The 21,181-nt window shown below is 39.6% G+C and overlaps 1 protein-coding gene across 3 annotated transcripts in view; it reads right to left on the reverse strand.

Annotated features, from left to right (window-relative positions):
• Positions 1 to 6,430: 6,430 nt before the first annotated feature.
• Positions 6,431 to 21,181, reverse strand: part of IQGAP2 (IQ motif containing GTPase activating protein 2) — a 287,293-nt gene continuing 272,542 nt past the window's right edge. For all 3 annotated transcript variants that reach the window (XM_078067166.1, XM_078067167.1, XM_078067165.1), the window contains 6 exons: positions 19,332 to 19,419; positions 17,027 to 17,239; positions 14,831 to 14,991; positions 12,882 to 13,019; positions 11,602 to 11,710; positions 6,431 to 7,404 (listed from right to left, as the gene is read on the reverse strand). In XM_078067166.1, the coding sequence (XP_077923292.1) occupies positions 7,291 to 7,404; positions 11,602 to 11,710; positions 12,882 to 13,019; positions 14,831 to 14,991; positions 17,027 to 17,239; positions 19,332 to 19,419 (823 nt within the window). In that variant the 3' untranslated portion in view covers positions 6,431 to 7,290. The remainder of the gene's footprint in view (positions 7,405 to 11,601; positions 11,711 to 12,881; positions 13,020 to 14,830; positions 14,992 to 17,026; positions 17,240 to 19,331; positions 19,420 to 21,181) is intronic.

A 21,181-nucleotide genomic window follows, 5' to 3' on the forward strand; every position in this document is an offset into this window, starting at 1 on the left:
TAACTATTTCAGCAGTGGAAGATGTTAACCATTTTACAAAACTGAAGTTTAAAGAACACTTTTTTGCTTAGTTATTAGAACAATGCACAGAGAGCAGCTGAAATGCATGCTTCATTCTTTGTGCATATTAGCTAGAAAAGCATCCTTAAGAGTGGGGCTGAGATACAGTGAACAAGGGTGGAGAGTGGAACAGAATGAGGCATTTCTTCCTCACTTTAGTGTTTTCTGTAAGTTGGGGATTGCTCATTGAGCAGCCACCAAAAACCTACCTTCAGAAACAGTGGTTTTAACTTTTATCACACACAGTGCAGGTTCCTGAACCTCATCCCAGAACTATGAAATCAGATTCTGTATTTTTGACAAGCAACCCCAGGTGACGGTGATGTTTGAGGGTTCCCAAAGTTTAGAGAAATATTATTCTAAGACAGTGGTTCTCAAACTTTAGCATGGATCAGTTATCTGGAAGACTTGTTAAACTATAGTGCCGGACCTCATCTTCAGAGTTTGATTCTAGAGGTCCGGGGTGTGGTCTGAAAATTTGCATTTTTTAACAAGTTCCCCAGTGATGCAGATGCTGAAGATGATGGGGCAGGGGTGGGTAGGATGGACACACTTTGAAAACTGCGTTGAGAGGTCGAAAGAATTGAACATATAGTTTGTGTGACCTTCTTTAAATTACACATTTCAAGCATAGAAAAGTACAGAGCCTAATATCACACCCATGAGCCTACAACCTGGCATTAACATATATATATAAATATATATTTATCTTATATTGATTAAGCTTTTTTGGTACCCTTTTCTGATTTCATTTTTTCCTGCCCAGAAGAATAACTTTCTTATTCATGTTTTTGTGCTTTTACATTTGTTTCCAAAAAATTAGTATTGTTTTGTATGATCTAAATATTTACACAGAGTAACATACTCAGAATACTTCTGTAGTTTTCATTTTTCTAGATTTACCTGATTGGTATACATATATCTAATTGTTTTTTTTTTTGTATCTAATTGTTTTTAAACTCTTTATGGTATACCTTTGTATGTATATATGGCATTTTGTTCTTCTAACACTATTTTATCTGAAGTTTTGTCCAATTTATTTCACCTAACATAGTGTATTTTTACTTTTTCTCTTCTCTTTTTAAAATATTTTTATTTTTATTTTTAAAGATTTTATTTGAGAGAGAGAGAGAGAGGGTGGGGGAGAGAGGGAGAGAGAGAAAGCACGAGGCGGGGAAGGGGCAAAGGGAAAGCGAGAAGCAGGCTCCCTTCTGAGCAGGGAGCCCAACCCAGGGCTCTATCTCAGGACCCCAGGATCAGGACTTGAGCCAAAGACAGATGCCCAACCGACTGAGCCACCCAAGTGCCCCAGAGATTTTTATTTTTTTAAAAGTAATCTCTACACCCAATGTGGTGCTTGAACTCACAACCCTGAGATCAAGAGGGGCATGCTCTTCTGACTGAGCCAGCCAGGCACCACTGCTTTTCTTTTCTTGATTAATCAAGTCAGAGGTTGGAAATGGCCATTTTCCAATGCCCATCTTTTTGTTTTTTTGCTTTTATCATTTATTTCAATAATAATTGTTTCAATAATAATTATTCAACAATAATTTTCACATAGGCTTTTTATCATTTTCTTTTTTTCTACTTTCTTTGGATTTACTCTTATTCTCCTCTTTTTTTTTTTTAAAGATTTTATTTATTTATATGACAGGGAGAGAGATACAGCAAGAGAGGGATCAAAAACAGGGGGAGTGGGAGAGGAAGAAGCAGGCTTCCCACTGAGCAGGGAGCCCGACCCGGGGTTCGATCCCAGGACCCTGGGATCATGACCTGAGCTGAAGGCAGAAGCTTAACGACTGAGCCACCCAGGCACCCCTTATTCTCCTAACTTTTGAACCAATTGCTTAGTTTAATTTTCACTCTTTCTCCCTCAAATGAACACTTCAGCTGCATTCTGTAAGTTTTGATTTGTATATATATGCAATTCAGCCAAAAATATTTTTGTCAACTTCACTAACTCTTCTTACGCATACATTATTGGAAGTTTTGACTGGCTTTGTGATTAATTTTTAACGTTATATTATGGTCTGTTGGTAATGTTCTGTTTTCTGTTTTGTTTTTTTTTTTTTGCATACTCTACAAAATTCCTGTAATACTTGTGTGCTCGTTAGAGCTTTTGAAAGAGATCTCTAGTTCATTTGTTCTATATCACCCATACCAAAATCCCTTTGTTGACAGTTTTAACAGCAAATGTGTGTAGGTTCCCCAGAGTAGAAAATCTACCTAACCAGACATTCCTGGAGGTTACCTAACATGTCGATATTCCTCAGAAGTGAAATCTCAACATTGCAGCATCATTCATATTGAAATCATCTGATACTGACTCCCCGTTTTCATTTTCTCTGTTTGAACTTACCTGGCACCAAAGAATATGAGCCATCAGCTATCCTTTTATAGTGTTTGTGGTATTTAATACTGTTTTAAAACAAATGTGACATCAAAATGGTGAAAATTTTAATCCCAAGATGATGTGAAAGCAGTTTCTTTTAAACGTATTAGATGATCTACCTGCTTCTGGTGTTCTGCTTACAGCTCCTCTATTGGAAGCCTCCAAAGACAACAATATGTTCCAAGAACTTTCCAAGAACCTTTTGGAAGCTAATGGTGGTGATAGCAGGGCTCATATCTCATATGAACTAATATTAAGTAGTATTCAAATTAGGTGTGAGATACTCCAGGTTCTGTGCAGATATCTCCACATTTGTTTTTGAAGCAAACATATCTGTAATCAAGTTACAAGCTTGTCCCTAGGAGACCTGTCTCTGCCTTCTGTTGTTACAAATCTGCTTTGGTATTTTGAGTTTGGAAATAAGTTAAGCTCAGGGTGCCTGGGTGGCACAGTTGGTTGAGCGCCAGACTCTTGGTTTTGGCTCAGGTTGTGATCTCATGGGTTATGAGAGATCGAGCCCCGAGTCAGGCTCTGCGCTCAGAGGGGAGTCTGCTTGAGGTTCTGTTCCTCTGCCCCTCCCCCCACTCATACATGCACTCTCTAAAATAAACCTTAAAAAAAAAAGTAACATTAGTCTCTCATAATCAGTCAACAAATGTATTTTCACTAATTATATCATGGATAGAATGGTTAGACTCTCCCTGTGGTGGGGGTGCTAAGAAAAGGTCAAATTTAGTATCTGTTAAAGAAAACAACTACAAAAACTTTTGTTCCAGGTATATAAGGTGTTGAACTCAGTATCTTTTACTTCTCGTATTCATTTCCCTTCTGTATTAGTCTGGGATTTCTAGATAAAAAACCCAACAATCTCTATCATCTATCTGTATCATGTATATAGATATACATAAAAGAGAAGATTTATTACAGGAACTGACTCACACAGAGAGGCTGAGTAGTTCCACGATCTGCTATCTGCAAGCTGGAGAACCACACCAGCCGGTGATATAATTCAGTCCCAGTCCGAAGGCCTGAGAACCATGGGGGGCTAAGGGCATAATTCCCAGTCAGAGACTGAAGGCCCGAGGAGGAGTAGGGGTGCTGCTGGTGTAAATTCCAGAGTTCAAAGGCCTGAGAACTGGGGACTTCAGTGTGTACGGGCAGGAGAAAATGGAAGTCTCAGCTCAAGGTCTGGTTCTATCTTAACCTGTTAACCAAATCCTGGTTTCAGTAACAGAGGCAATGGGTTTTCAAAAGCTGATCAGCAGTATAGGATCCAATGCTCACCAGAATCTCTTAAAATACAGGCAACTGTCAACATTCAGAGTTCCGTGGTTCACCTCTTGAATGTTTGAGGAGTACCACAAATCCCCGCTTAACCACCGCCACAGTCGTAAAAGTTGCATCATGAATAGCACCTCTAATTAGGGCCCAACCACCCACACACACTAACACAGACGTCATGGTTCTGGTCTTTCAACGACTTCATGTCAGACACTGGGCACATTGAGTTGGTCTCTATTTCACCACAAACTTCCAGAATATTAAAATATGCACAGGTTTTCTCTCTGTTGGAGATTACTAGAACACATCCTTTGAGAGTACCTAGAATGCAGCTTAAGTCCTTTTTGCCTTTTTAATGTCTAGGTGCTAAAAAGTGGAGTTCACGGGAGCACGGACTCTCAAGCTTCCAATGGAAGACCATTTTCATAATATTGGAAAGATGGCTAGACATACATCAAAATAAAGGAGTCAGCTTTAGACTTAATCAAGTTAGAGTTTCAACTGCTAAGTGTTTCAAAAGCAAAAAAAAATTTTTTTTCTTCTCACTGAATAAGGAGAGTTATGAGCTCTGGGGACGAGGTTGGTGAAGGGTAGCAGAACGTGCCACTCTAAAATAGGCCTCTTTGGCATATGTCTTATTTTGAAGTGATTATTTTGTGAAACTGCTGACACAAGAGAAGCTCTGAAAATAAAAGTTATCCTTCTGTAATGGCAATTTACATTTATGAAGAAAATTTACTTTAGAAAGGGAGGCTGTACCAGGAAGAGAGTTACTGCTGGACATCACTTATTCACCTGGCTTATCTTCCAGGCAAGGTCAATCTCACCAAACTTTTCCTCTTCTCATCATCTTCCCCTGAAGTGCAACGCCATCCCTCCCCCCGGCCCCCGCTCCCCAACATCCTTCTAAGGGGGGGGCTTGGGCTGTTTCAAGGAGTTTTTCTCAGTTTTCCTGGGTATTTCCCATGTATACATGAGGCATGCATTTTAAACTTGTATTTGTTTTTCTCTTGATAATTTTTTATTACAGGGCGTCTCAGCCACGAACGCAGAAGGAGGGAGGGAAAATTTTTCCTCCGCTACAATGGTTAGGAGTCTTTAGTGGCTCAGGGTTATAAGGTACAACTGTCCCTGGCTTGGGGTTCAGTCCTTCTGGGAGGGGCATGGGCCTTGGCGGCAACCATCTCTACATCCATACCTCCCCTGGCTTCTTCCTGTTCGCGCTTCTTCATCACGGTTCTCCTTCTCTGGGTTACTCATTCATTCATGTGCTTTAAAGATCTCAAGTAGCCCTTGGTAGTATCTTCAACAACAGCCTTATACTGTGGGCCAACGGAGGGAAAACATTCACCCCATTCCTTGAGGGTACTGGCAGGGTACAAAGGTCTATATTAATACAGACAACATTCAAACATGACGCTCAGTGTTGCAATAAGACAAACTCCCTTCAGAGATACTATGAAAGGTTAGCTTTTGCCTCCCAACATTTTCCCCTTAATTTTGGCTCCTCTGACACATTTCCATTAACAGTCTTTCCTGGAGCACAAGGGAGGAAGTTTAACCCACCTCCTACTGTCCCTGGCTCTTGTTCCTCATGTCAGGTAGCTTCAGGGGAGGACGTGGTTTATTCACAAGATGACACCTAAGCAACCGTATGTTTATTTGATTCCTTTTAGGTATGAAGGTCTGTGTTAACGTTAATGCATTAACACCCCCCACACATCCATGAACTGTTAAGATAGTGAGCACTATTTTGAGCATTGTTTTGACAAAGAGCATTTTCTCTTTGTTAAAAATATGTACAACTGGAAACAGTCACTAAAAGGGCAGATTCTACTTTTAAAAATTTGAACTTTCCAAATTCTGTTGGCCTCACACTTAAAGTTCATTCGTGTCAAATGTGCATAAGTTACACTTTCTCAATGTTTTGCAAATCCCTGTGGAAAATAAAGTGTGTTGAATCAATGAACAGAATACGGAGTGTCAGGGGGTTCCAGCCTGAGAGTCTGGATTACTATGATCATGTCTCGAGATAGCTAACCTGTCTCCAGCAATCACTCTTTCAGTAATAGCAGCCCCCTCTTACCCAGCTTTTCATTTTTTAAAGATTTTATTTGAGACAGAGAGAGAGAGACAGACAGACAGACAAGCTGGGTGGGGGAGCAGCAGAGGGAGAGGGAGAAACAGGACTATGGGATCATGACCTCAGCGGAATGCAGACACTTAACGGACTGAGCCACCCAGGCGCCCCTTACCCCAGCTTTTGATTGGGTACCTGGGGGCTTAGTTGGGGACCTTATTTCCCAGCCTCTACTGAAGCTAGCTGTGGCAGCATGACTAAGTTTTGTCCAGTCGGATGTAAGCAGAAGTGACACGAGTGCCTTAAAACAACACGCATGCCCTGAACTTCTTTCCCTCTTCTGTGGCTGGGAATCAGTGATAAGGAGAGAGCCAAATGGCCAGCCTGGGCCCTAGATAATCTTGTGGGCCTGATCACTTACCTTTGAACTGCTGACTTTGACAATAACAAACTTCTCTCTTGTTCCAGCCACAGGGTTTTGGATTTCTTGGTCACAGCAGTTTACTCTGCACCTTACCAAGTACAGCTATAGGCATGTTGTTTCTTTTCCTGATAAGCCCCACCAAGAACCTTCTACCCACTCAACACATTTAGATTAAGACAACTAAAAAGCCAAATTTGTGTAATTCAGTAACATTTATTTTACATAAAACAATTTTCAAAGAATACATTTAAAAACCATCTAGATACTGATTTTTATCGCATTACAAAAAATTGAGAGGCGCAATTTAAGTATTCAAATAAACTGTGAGGGGTGGCGGTGGGGGCTTAGGGGGGATCGCTACCGTGGTGTTCCTTAGTCACTTAAAGGCTCTGGGAACAAGAGTCTTTACCATGAGGCAGTAGTGCACTTCATTTAGTAGGAATAAATCACATAAAATATATACTTTTATACAGAAAGTGTTATTGTATTATCACTTTCAATTACCTATAAAAACTTCATATTGAATTGCACAAAACTTCTTTAAAATTGGTAACTCCCAGAAGGTAGGGCTTAGAACTAAATATCTGTGTAAATAATTCATTACAAATAATTAGGTTTCTATTTCTCCATAGACCAAAAAAAAAAAAAAAAAATCTATGAAGAATTACATTATTCAAATGGGACATTTAAAATTTTTTTCATAGGAAAATAGGTTTACAGATTTGTCTCTAGTCAACTAAACTTATTTTCTCCCTACTTTAAAACAAATCACAGAAGGTCCAAAGTTTTAAATCAGAGTACCTATACCACAGTATAATGTGGAAGTGTTTACATTAATTCATTTTTTTGGATTATTCTACCATAGTATTAAATTATCAAAAAGGCACATGGGTACATTCTTCAGAACAGTTTTGGTCTTTTTTGTTTTGTTTTGTTTTTAAAAAATCACACATTTATAAGCAGTGATTTCAATCATGTTTAACAACAAAAATATTAAACAGATTCATTTCTTAATCCAGATGATACAGATTCCATGAAATTTCTGTAGGCACTTCACTTTCCATAGAATTTCTTGTTCAGCAGGTATATGAGAAGGTTCACATTCACTTTAACCTTATCAAACATTTTCATTACAGCTACTCCTTCATACTGCATCTGAAGTAAATCCTGAAATTGTGAAGATCATCATTAAATCTCAAATTTGACATTTTGTACATTTAAAAAACATTCTAGAAGAATCTGTCAACAAAAATAAGATTCAGTTGACCTAACTACGGAGTGTGCATCAAAATCATCCCATTAAAAACACAAGCTAGTTACAACACAGATCGTTGGGCCCCATCCACCAGAAGTTCTGACTTTGTAGCTTTGGGGTGAGGCCCAAGAATATGCATTTTAACAAGTTCCCATGTGATGACGGCATGGTTGGTCTGAGTGCCATACTTTGAGAATCACTAACCTAAGTGAAAGAAAACAGATTTTTAGAATTGATAAGCACTGTATAACAGAAAACCATCATCAAATTAATATCAGATATGTAATTATACTTTTTAATCGAAAAATTAAAAATATAAATATTCAAGCAAGATGGGTTCTAGCCTTTAGAGCAGTGGTGTTTTCTAAAGTGGAGCAAGAGGGGCGCCTGGGTGGCTCAGTCGTTAAGCGTCTGCCTTCGGCCCAGGTCATGATCCCAGGGTCCTGGGATCGAGCCCCGCATCGGGCTCCCCGCTCCGCGGGAAACCTGCTTCTCCCTCTCCCACTCCCCCTGCTTGTGTTCCCTCTCTCGCTGTGTCTCTCTCTGTCAAATAAATAAAATCTTTAAAAAAAAAAAATAAAGTGGAGCAAGAAAGGCAATTCCTTGGGAAGCAAAAAGAATATGAGAACTCCTATTTATTCTTATTTTTTATCATTCTTTAAACTACATTTTGTATATATATTTTATAGAGTATAGTAGTAAGGGCATGTATACTTTATAAATAAGTATGTACAAATGGGCATTAATGATCATGTTATGTACTGAAGTTGTGTGATAGAAATTTGGAGACCCCTGTATAAAGCAAAACCTTCCTGATTCAAATTACTTCTGTTCCTGTATTGAGAACAAGTCCTTATTCTCAAGTCAATCATTCTGCCACCACACAAACAAAGGAAATCACCTCTTGCTAAAGTTAGTAAATGTGTCACACCAGTCATATGCATGAGATAAGCAGAAATGTTTCCTAACACCACAGGACAGGGAGGTCTTTCCCAAATAGAAGATATCATTCTTGAACTCCCACAGACTAATACCCAAGACCTCATTTTCTTGTTTCTAGCTCTGGAAACTTCTTGGTTCTTAATGATAATGTCTTGTATCTACATTAAGCAAGGCCACTTGCTTAACTTCCATTAAGAAGTTGGAATCATCTTTGAGAGAACTTTGGCTGTTCCCAGCTTCCTTCTCCACTTCTTCAATTACCTCCAACTGTACTCAGCTCTAAGTAAGAGACACCTGCAGGTGTCTGCAGGGGAATCAGATGGCCCCCCAACGTGGAGAGCAAAGAAAATGACCGAACTTGTGGATGGAAGATCAGATTTGAGACTTAACCCCACCATTTGCTATCTTATGACCTTGCAACATCACACAACCTCTCTGAAGTTCTGTATTGTGTGTGTGTGTAAATTGTGAGAACACTGCCTACTTCACAGGCGTGCTGTTGGGCACAGGAGATCAAGGTCCACAAGCTCTTTGTAAGCCACCCATGCCTTGTCAGGATTAACTGGAATCCTGTGAGAGGGGCAATGGAGCTGAGTGATGAAGAACTTGGACTCCAGCTGCCTCTTGTATAACGAGCTCTCTGAACCTCTCAGTTCTTCATCTGGGAAAGGAAGCGAGTCAACCTTGTAGCCCTTGATGAACACTGGCCATTATCTGTGCCAGGAGAACATCTTCACTTAAGTCACACCCTTTCGTTAGGTACACTGCCAATACATAGAGGATTTAATTAGGATATAATCTTTAGGAACTGAGGAAAGAGTGGGAGAAGAAGACCTAGAAATAATGTTAGAAGCGATCTCCCTTAATTCTCTTACAAATTTCTGTCCTGTTGCCAGTCCTTGTCTCACACTAATGACCTGGCCATCAAGTCCTCTTTGGTAATTCATGTGATAATGTAATTGTCTGAAGGCCTCTGTATAAACAGAAGTCTGACTTTATTAGCTATTAGAGGCAGGGCTGGCTACTGGGGCATTTAACCTGTGCAGGGTCCCATGATCAGTAGGGCCCTGCACTTCGTTTAATGCTCTGCTGTTACTATTTTGAAATTCTCAATAATTCTGAATAAGGGGCTGTACATTTTCATTTTGCATCAAGCCCTGCAAATTATGTAGGTAGCCTGGTGATATGTTAATGACTTTCAAAATCTGGGGCAGCTAAGCAGTAACATTTCGCAATCAATTACGTGTACAGATGAATGGCGTGAATAGCTAATCCTACTGCATACTGAATCCTTAACAAAGGAGCATGTGAAGCTTGGTATCTGCACCACTGTTCAAAGGAAGTCCCATGGAATTCTTGAGGCCTGTCTGAACAGGTGTCTCCTGGTCACTTGGAATTCGTCTGTCCAGTTGATGTTGATTGGCCTTGGGTCATTTCCTTCTTGACAAACACATGGTATGTCTTTGCCGCTTCTAGAGAAGAATGACTAACCAAGACAATCCACTTTGGAGCAGATGGTTTTCTCTTCCCATATTTATCTAAGTGGTACATAGGGTCACTCAAGCTTTTCAGTTAAATTGTTAGACGGATACATTTAGTGACATTTAAAATAAGGTAGAAAACAATACTGTTTACTTATATATACTTTTCATAATTACACATTATCTTTCATTTTCTCTCTAGACTCTAATTTACTCCATTATCTCAATGGCCTTATCATACTCACTTCTAATTTTTCCTTTTAAGCTACAAGGAATGCTAGACAGAAAAGAAGGGATTGGCATCTGCTCCTGGGGGGGGAGGTCATTTCAGGGCTCTCAGCTACTGGCTCCGCGGGCGCTGAGGCTAGAACTTGTCACTTGCAGGGGCTCATCAAGATGGTTTGTGTAGATACACACAGAGTACCTGGGAACCATTTTACAAGTAATTTGGGACCCAGGTAATTAGGTGTTATTTCCATTTAAAATCTCTTATGTGAAAAAGAAAAACTCAAATACTTGTTCTTTTTTTTTTTTTTTTTTTTGAGAGACAGCAAGAGAGAGCACAAGTGGGGAGGAGAGGGAGAAGCAGACTCCCTTGCTGAGCAGAGAGACAGACGCGGGGCTTGATCCCAGGACTCTGGGATCATGACCTGAGCTGAAGGCAGATGCCCAATGACTGAACCACTCAGGGGCCCCCCAGATACTTCTTTTAGCCGATCCTACACTAAGGATTAAGAAGAGGTTGGGAGTAAACATTTGGTTGCACACTCCCTTCATTTTCTGTTGTTGTGGTGGTTTTTTGGACACAGAAATTGGATGTCTCAGTTTCTGTTCAAGTATATTTGGCTTAAATGTGGTTCTTATGAGTAAAAGGCAATAATTCAGACTGCAGACACCATTTTTCTACTTATAGATAACTATTTTGCACTGTGTCTTTCATTCTTATCATCCTAAGCATTTAACAGATATTTTTAAAAAGATATATTTATTTTAGAGAGAGAGAAAGAGAAAGAGAAGGAGAGAGTGAGAGAGCATGCATGTGTGAGTGGGCGGAGGGGGAGAGAATTTTTAAAAAGATTTTATTTATGCATTTATTTGAGAGAGAGCGAGAGCACACAAGCAGGAGGGAGAGAGAATCTGAAGCAAACTCAGTGTGCAGAGCTCTATCCCATGACTGACCACAAGACTAGGACCTGAGCCAAAACCAAGAGTTGGATGCTCAACAGATGAGCTACCCAGGTGCCCCCTAAGCATTTAATTGATTTAACACACTAATGTAAAAATGATTCTAAGAAGGAGAAAGAAGGAGAAATGAGGTCAGGAAAGTTCCAATCCTGGGCATATGTAGTCTTAGAAAGAAATCCAAGTTCCTAATAAAAGAAAACTTGCCAGCCTTCATAGCTCTCAATACTTTTATACTATGTTTACCCTCTAAGCTTCAAAATGGAAACATGCCTTAGAAATACTGACCACTATGGTTTGCCATCTAAAAGCATTTTAAGTTCTAATATTTTGAAAAATCAGAGCTTTTTAAAAAATCATCAATGCTTAAAAAGCTAATATTGGCAAATAAGGCTTGCAGGGGTCTTCCGGTGAACCTCACTGTTATGAAGGGTGGAAGCCAGGGGAGGCACAAATGCCCCACATTATAAAACTCACCCCCACTTTGCAGAAATCCCAGCTTACCTGAATATTGAGCTGTACCTTTTCCATCTCGACACCAAGGAATTTTGATCTGACATCAAAGATGCCCACATCTTCAGTAGATACGATATCAAATGTAACATTTTTAAACCTAGTGAAGAAAGGGACACTCACACATGTGGAACTGCAAATTTATGTGTAAAGCTGACACCAGTTAATGGAATCCTTAGTTACCAGGCTTAGTGCAAGGTCCACTGGGAAAATCCTAATCCCCCAAACCTCCTATCATACCCCTTCCCCACTCTGCTCACTAACCTAGGTTTCATGGTTCTTGTTGGGACTGTAGCTGAGAGCACTGAAGTAGGTCCTTTATTATAAAAGAAATGCTATTAAAATGTCGTCCTTGTTCTTAAAGATCATAAAATATAGTTGGAAATAGGAGGCTCACAGAATGTGAGGATTAAATATTGACTTGTACCGCTGAGAGGTCGGTTGAATTTTATTTTATTCTACTTTACTTTACTCTATTTCATTTTAAAGTAGGCTCCATGCCCAATGTGGAGCCCAACGTGTGGCTTGAACTCACGACCCTGAGATCAAGACCTGAGCCGAGATCAAGAGTCAGACGCTTAACCGACTGAGCCACCCAGTTGAATATTATGGATGATTTCTTTTATAGAAACTATAAAGATGAGGAAGCATGTTCTCTGAGTGGGTGTAGTCGAGAGAAGGTTTGCTGGGATAAGTGGAATAGAGCCCAGTTCTGGAGAGAAGGCAGGAGTTGGAGAGGAGGGCACATGGGGAGTCTGGCTCCCCCCCAACAGTGATGGGACACAAGGCTCATGGTCCCTTTAACACAGAGAACCCACTGGCACGTGGTACGTGGCTGCAGCGGAGGGTTTCCATTTTCCCCTCTAGGTCAAATACACACCCCAACAGCACCCCGCAGATGGCTCTGACCCAGGTGTTGGCACACAATCTGTGGCTTTGAAATGAGAAAGGTACTATTTTGCACTTGTAAATAACTCTTATCATTCAAGACCAAAAGACAGCTTTTCATTCTCACTGATATGACTCAGTTCTTTTGGTGGGAAAGGGGAGGCGGGCAAATCCAAACACACCGGGCCAGCCATGGGAAACACAGTGACCGGCTCGGCACTTCCTACAACCCGCAGCACCAGATGTTTGGGGTCTGATGGGAAGACTAGAGACCAAATGAAGCTCTCTTCAAAGGCCACAGGAAACCTAAGAGAAGGGAGTCGGATTTTATGGGAGTGATTAGAGGGCGCTTGTGCTCTGTGTAGATTCTGGGTCACACTCACTGGTTTGTTTGAAGGTCGTCTATCCCCAGGAGGACACCTTTCTCATGCAGCTTTGCTGCCGTGTACCTCACCGGCTTAGATCTTTTCGCCCCTTTGGGTTCTCCTTTTCCATCTAGTTTAATTGATCTTCGAGAATTTCTGACAAAAGAAGAATAAACTGTCTGTTGTCATGATGGCAAAGTCAGAGGTTTCTGGTGGTGCAATAACCCTGTCAGGGTGCCCACCACTGCTCACACTGGGCCCCACTGCCCTGAATACGAAACTTTTTATTTTGCAATAGTTAAGGTGAGATTTTCCGAGATTTTGCGATAGCAGGTGACAATTTTCCCTAGACCATAAAACCTCACTACTGAAATATAAGAGAAAGCTATTTTCAAAGTGACTGAAGTTTGAATTACAGACTAACATTTTTCATAAAACTTGTCCTCTATTTTCTCAGGCATGTCGAAATACGTGGCTATATTAAGTCATTCTGCAAGCAGCTTTGGTTCATTAATCTGAACTGCATACTTCTTAAGTAAAGTTATTACTAAGACTTTTTTAGTTTATTTAATAAATACTATGTGGCCAGCAATGTTCTAAGTACTTTATGAATATTGCCTCACATTTGCAAAATTGACATTTCCGTAGTGCTTTGAAATAAATAAATTCCTTTCTTATTGTTTCATTTAGCTCTCATAACAATGCTTGTGAAGCTGGTACTCCTGCCACCTTAAAGATGAGAAAATTGAAGTTCCAGAGACATTCACTGGGCTGGGTCACAGATCACACAATCTAAGAGGAAATTAGAATGCAAATCCAGCTCACCCAACTGCAGAGCTTGTAAAATGCCTTCAAGTAGTTGTAATAAATATATAAAAAACCCCCTCTAACAACCCTATTTCTTCTGGGTATTATTAGCTTGATCAACTTCTTCTTCCCAGGAACAGAGTAAAAGTAATTTACAGGCTGCAAGCAAACGAATTAAAATTCAGAGCTAGTGGGGCCCAAATAGACGCGGTTTAAATTTGCTTATCTCCCTTCATCAAATCTTCTATGATTAATGCAGTTGATTTTTCCGTACAGCATCATTTCCTACTGTCAATTTGATTACATGGATTACATGAAAATATTGCATTACATATTTAAATGGGTAATTAAAATTCGATTAGTATCAATTTTAGTCTAGGAGTAAGAACAATTATGAGCAAAGAATACTCATTAAAAGTGGCTACATTGCGTATAAAAAAATCTGTAATATGTATGCTAACGGATTATAGGCAACTGCCAAATTTTGTCTTTTATGTCAATAATATTTTTGTAAACCCGTAAGCAATTTTAAAGGTTTTTAAAATTTATTTGAGAGAGAGCGAGCAAGCACGAGTGAGGGGGGGTGGTTAGTGGAGGAAGGGCAGAGGAGAAAGAGGATCTCAAGCAGACTCCGTACTGAGCGCAGAGCCCAATGTGGGCTCTACCTCACAACCCTGAGATCATGACCTGAGCCAAAATCAAGTCAGATGCTTAACTCACTGAGCCACCCAGGGGCCCCACTAAGAAATTTTAAATCATTAGGCTGTATTCGCTGTTAGCAAACACCTGGAGTTATCTAACATTAATATCATTTACTGTAAACATTCAAAAAACAAGAGTAGTCTAATTTTTATCATAGTGTTCAAAGACACCTTTGACTAAAACAGACAAAAGGAAAAAGGAGAGTGCTTCCCCAGGTGTTAAAGCTACTTGCTTAAAATACAACAAATTGAGCTGCTCGAATTCCAATGCTGATGGGCAATCCTAAATGCACTTCTGACTTCTTAGATCACAGCAGCAAATCACAAGATTGAGATTCTAGTGTTTGGTTATAAAATAAAGCAAGCAGTGTGCTTCCAGGCCCCACTGTCCAGGATTGTAGAAGAACGGACACCCCTATACACCAGGACACCACAAACGGATATAGGAATTTAATTTACCTTCTTTTTAAGTTGTCTAAACAAGTCTTTATGTAGGTGTCATAATAATTAATCTGCTCTTCATAAAATGCCGCCTTCTCATTGAGTGCCTTCAGGGTCTGCTGAAGTTTGGCCAATTCAGCTTTTCGAAGCTTACGATGTATTCTTTGATTTCGAATGTCCTAAAAGAACAAGTCAAGGCTATGATACGAGATTTAAGAAGCTGACTTTATGATATTGCCAATGTGGGACAAGAAGAATGTGGACTATTGAATCCCTATTTGTGACCATTAACCTGTAGCTTCCCTCAGTGACCTTCATCTCTGAACACTAAAGTGTCCCTCCTTCCTTGCTTATACTTCAGACTGGCAAGGGTCCATATTTCACTTTAACAGAGTTGCTAAGGTTTATTTTTTCCTTGATGGAAAAGCGGATAAGCATTTTTGGAATAACCATACAATTAATTTAAGGAAAAATAGTGTTTTAAGAGGGGCCTAAGGAAGACTTTCCTAGGAGACAGCAATTTCTTCAGAATGTGTTCAACATTCCACTTGGAAGAATACTTTACCTGGAAAGGTTTACACGTAATCAATGCATTCCTTTTAGAAATAAGTAAAACAAACAAACAAACAAACAAAAAACAATGCACTTTTTAATCTGAGAAATATTTCTCAGGGTTTCCAAAAACAACTGAGCTCTCAAGATTGATGGGAAAGATATAACTCTGGTAACTATTCCTTGGATTTAAATAGAGTTAGGAGAACATTAAGTTGTCCAAACTGCTTATAACTTACAGGAGCTAGGCTATATTTAAATTTACAGGCATAAGATTTATTTGTAATTCTAACGGGTAAATCACGAAAATGTTTCATTTAAGAAAATGGCGCTTGTTTACTATGATTTTCCTTATGTGGACAAATTAAAACACATTCACCTAGGAATCCAGATAGACATGCATACGTCCTTAAATAACAATTCTCCAGTAAACAGAATCTTCTGGAGGATGCCTTCATGGTAGACCTTTTTTTTAAGGCAAAAGCATTCATTTCTCTACTAATTATTCCCAGAGAGCAATATTCTCCACCCCAGAGCTATGGAAAGAAATGTGACTTCCCTTGAGTCACTTAGGCTAGGAGGACTAAGTCTACTGCTCTAAGTGACCATAACTTTCCATGGAAGAAAGAAGCAGAGTTGATTTTCCACCAAGAAGGTGAGAACATTTACTTTTTTCCTGATCACTTAACTGCCTTTAACCTCCAGACCCATTTTAATTTGCATATTTGGATAAAAAGAAGGAAATGTCCTTTTGACTCAAATATATACTTCCTTATCCTTGGCAAACAGATCTTAGCCATTTCCTGTGATGCTTCCTCACACTAATTTGAGATCCTTTTCTCAGGAAGTTTCCCAACTGTAAAAATATGGGATGAGAAAACAGAAAGCACCCTTGAAGTCTTAACTGCATTTAGGCTCAACTGCTCAGAGGCACATTCTCAGGGACACAGAGTTAATATCTCAGTGGCAGGTCCTAAGAGCAACTGGGCTATATGACAACTAACAAGAGAGAACTCTCATTGAAGTACCATTTTTATTTTAAAACTAGTAAGTATTGGGGCACCTGGCTGGCTCACTCGATAGAGCATGTGACTCGATCTCGGGGTTGTAGGTTTGAGCCTCATGTTGGGTGTAGAGATTACCAAAAAAATAAAACCTTAAAAAAAACCCCAAACTTAGTAGGTATTGCTTAAAGGTACAGATGAGACCTGTCAATTAAATTTCCTGAGCATTTATTTCTGGTGTGCATCAAATGTCCTAATGACTTGGGGAAGTTGTGAATTTTTTCTATTAAAAGTCATCAATGGGGCGCCTGGGTGGCTCAGTTGGTTAAGCGTCTGCCTTTGGCTCAGGTCATGATCCCAGGGTACTGGGATCGAGCCCCGCATCGGGCTCCCTGCTCCATGGGAGGCCTGCTTCTCCCTCTCCCACTCCCCCTGCTTGTGTTCCCTCTCTTGCTGTCTCTCTCTCTGTCAAATAAATAAATAAAATCTTAAAAAAAAAAAAAGTCATCAATGGCTTTGAAGCCTTTGAAAATCTATAATATTGATCATGGCAATACAACTATGAATCTGTTATGTCACCTCAGAGAGTGCCTAGCATGTGACCAAAGATTAGCAAATGTCTGCTAAGTGAAGAAGGAAGAATACTATTTCCAAAAACCTTGGCAATCTCATTGAGAATGTCTTGGTATTTATTCTTGGATGACACGTGTCCAGTTTGTTCCAAAGTCCTAAGATTCCTCTGGATTTTCCTCTTCTTCTGCTCCAGGGGTAGCTGTGCATCTTCAACCATAGACTGACTATGCTTCATTTCTTCTGGAGCCTGGGAATCTATAATTGCACGGCTCACCATATCTTTGGCATGATCTGTTTCCTGAAAAGGGAATATCAAGATGTTGACTGTTCTCTGATTCCCCAGTCTCACAAATTCATAAACTGTACAAGACAAGTTAATGTCAAAATAAAAGAAGTCTCAAGTCAGAGTCCAAAGACCAGAATCAGCTTATGTTCTTCATGGAATTTGAATAGGTCTTTGGGAAGGGATTATCTCATATTTTTGAGAAATAGAGCAATGGTGGCAGGCCTACTTTGAGCAAGATTCTCAATGGCTACTTTAGTGCTAAGATGAGAAATCACCTTAGTAATGAATATATTATAGTGGATAACTGATATTTTTGAAGTCCCTGGATGGAAGGATTTCAATTCCTGGACAGTTCAGCTGAGGAAACTAAAACTACATTATTCATTAAAACACAGCTATGAGAACACCCTAAACATCCAGAACCCAACTGAACTTTCACACATCAGCGTATTTATGGAGATTGGTAAGCCATGAGGGCAGAGACCTTTATTTTAATAAGGGAATAATTCTCGAACTATCAACTCTGAAAAGCCTGCAGGGTGTCTTTGAACCAAAAGGAATAAGAATATTTTAGTTCATCCTAAGTTTCCAAATAATTGATTAGTAAATGAATGAATTAATAGAATTTGGACAGGTTATTCAAAAAAACAGTAATAAAAGGAGACTGGTGATCTTCCCAATTCATTTTAGTAGACAACTGATTGACACAATATAAAGTCTAAGGATACAAATATTATTAGATGACAGATAGACTAACACAGGAATAGTTTACAGGTCAACGGTCAACATTAACTGCAGCACTTAATATGTTATTGGACACCTAGTATGCGCCAGTTATTATTCTACCCGCTTAACATGTTTTAAATCATTTGTTCTTGCTATGAATTAAGCACCATTATTATTCCCTTTTATAGTTGGGGGAACTGAGGTAGAGAAATCCTTCTAAGTGCCTAGAATTACATAGTTACGAGGGGCAGGACTATACTTGATCTTGGGAGTCTGCATTCTTGTGACTATGCTACATTTGGGGAAGAATTAAATATTCAATAAGGACTAAAATTCTCTTACTAAATTAGTAGGATATTCCACCCACATTGTTTAAAAATATTCACACATTAACAAACACCAGATAACTTGGTTTCATTCTTTATGTTTTGTAAATTAGAAACAGTCATTTCTTGGCAACCAATTAAATGAAGAATAATTCAGGAATGGGGTGCCTGGGTGGTTCAGTCAGTTAGGCGTCCCACTCCTGATTTCCGCTCAGGTCATGATTGCAGGGTCATGGGACTGAGCCCTACATCGGGCTCCGTGCTCAGCAGGGAATCTGCTTGAGGATTCCCTCTCTCTGCCCCTCTCCCCACTCACATGTGCGCTTTCTCTCTCTCTCTCTCTCAAATAAATAAGTAAATCTTAAAGGAAAAAAAGAATGATTCAGGAAAATTATGTGCCGCTCTGCTAAGAAGTATCTAATTAGATAATTTTGTTAACTTTTGTTTAGCAAGTGGTAATTACTGATACAAAAGCAATAGCAGTGAATTAACTTAATTCAGAATGAACTAAATAAACAATGATGCATTTTAAAAGATGTTGATAACAACTTTAATGCAAGATTGTTAGGAACCTTTAGTTACTTACAGCACGATTATGGTGCTCTGACCTGATGGACTCAAGACATTCACTTCTGAAGCACTTGGAAAACAGTTTTAATGTGTGAGACACTTGTTTCAATTTAGCAAATACGTAAGATATGAAAGGTATTTTTCTACATCCTATTGACCAGAACTATCTTTTAACTGACTTATCTGCCCACCCACTATATGTGGTTTATGATGAACATTCAGAGGCTTTAAAATTATCTTCCTAGTCTAGGACAAATTTACAGTCAGCATACATTTGGTGCTGCATTTTATACTTCATTCCCATTATAGGGATTTTATATTTATGACTGAACTCAGCTGGCCAGAGTAACACATAAATTTCCTTACTTCCAAACCATGTCAGTTACATTGTCTTTGCAGTAACAGTAAACACTGGACATGAAGATTAAGAAAGTCAACTCACATACATGGTACTTATTATTTTACACTCAAAGACCAATTACCTGTTGTGTCGTTGCTGGTGTCTCCAAGATTTCTGTCAATGTGTTCCCTGGTTGGTTCCGGATCACATCAATTATCAGCTTTTTGGTCCTTACAAAATTGAGAAGAGACAGACTTTCAGACGGCAGTCCTGACGTACAACAATCTGCTTCTCCCCTATGCTTCTTTGTATGTGTTACACGAACGCATACAAAAATGAAGCTTCAAAGATAATCCCTTAAAACAGAACAGTCTTTCAGAAATTCACATCTGCTCTGAGGCTCCTGCAAGTTTGTGAGTGCTTGATAATCCAAGTCTGGGTTTTACATACTGGATGTTGTGGGATTATGCTGTCAGTAACAGGGGGACAGGTATGTCAGTAGATTCCTTCTCTAAGTACTTTTTCTTCTTTGTAGACAGAGACTACTTTTGATGAGCAGGAGGGACGTGCTGCTGATATGGCCTGCTACTGTGGAGGAGGCAGGAATGATATCTAATACCCTCTCCCCTTTCCTGACTTTACTAACTTTAAGCTTCTGAGCCTCTTTAATACTTTATAAACCTTTAGGAGCCAGTCCAATGGTTACTCTTCCTGGTCTGAGAAAGGTATGGAACAGTTGGAAGGCCAGTGGGAGCAGCAGTCCCAGGTGGGCTGGGGCGGCTTTGGCTGCCGGCTGACACAACAGTGAGGCGGATGGTGTTCAAGAACCTCAGGTCTGGTGGACGAGCGAAGAGATGGGCTTGCGTCCTTGTCTTCAGATGGCAGAAAATAGAGGAGCTGCTCAATAAAATGTTAACAGCTAGGAAACTCCACCGAAAGCACTAAAACCACAATACTTTTTCACATGTGTCCTTCATGGACACATCCTACTCAAAGATCAGGTTGTGTAATGATGTGAAAAGATTTCAACATAAAAGGCAAAGGGTTGACCCTTTGTATGTGTACTTTTACATGAGCGGGAAAATTATTATTGGATATAGCTTCCTTTCTAAAAAATAGAGACATAAAAAGAAGCTGCCTTAAATTATAAACAGGTCTAACTGATGATTGAAGTTTCACTGTTCTTGCTGCTCTGTTGTATTTAACATCGTTTCTTTCAAAGGCATTGCGTGCCATCACTGGATGATGTCTTTCTTCTTCATACAGCAGGAAATGTTCACATGGCATGAAAATGGGAAAATGAAAACAAAACACTTCATTTTTGAATCATCAGGGCAAATGACAGAGGAAGCCCTCAAAGTGAAGTCCAAATATCTTATTTTTGAAAATAGGATAAAATCCAATAAGCCATCTGTAAACATTATTTTTGTCATTTCTTACTTACTGCAGGTCTGTATGAGAAGAATGATTACAGCCATTTCCTCTGACCCATGACCTTTCACTGCTGGGGATTTACAGGCTGTCTGGGAATGTCTGAACACTCCCCTGAGAGTCCAAGGTGGACACACAGCTAATTATAGCCATGCGGGAGAGGGCACTGTTCCTAAGGCGGTTGTAGCTTAGCCAAGTCTCGTTTCCTCCTTACACGACTCCCTCTTCCAATCATCATTAATGTCTTCAACAGGAACATCAAGTTAAAAATAAAAGCACTGGATGATTTTAAAAATGTCAACACAGTGACAGTTTCATATTTGAAAAAATATTCTAGGAACCACTTACGATCTATCTTTCCAGAAAACTCCCAGCTCATTTCTTTAGAGAGGATATCTGATGACCAAAATGACCCAGATCACTAAAGCGTGCCCTGCCAGGGACAAAGAATGTTTGTTTGTTAAGGAATCACTCAAGGACGAACTGCCTATACTGTGTCTTTCTCAGGAATTCAACTTTATGTCAAGCCAGTGGAATCCACTTGCCAAAGTTCCACCCCAG

The sequence above is a fragment of the Halichoerus grypus genome, chromosome 2, assembly GCF_964656455.1.
Source record: "Halichoerus grypus chromosome 2, mHalGry1.hap1.1, whole genome shotgun sequence".
Taxonomy (NCBI): domain Eukaryota; kingdom Metazoa; phylum Chordata; class Mammalia; order Carnivora; family Phocidae; genus Halichoerus; species Halichoerus grypus.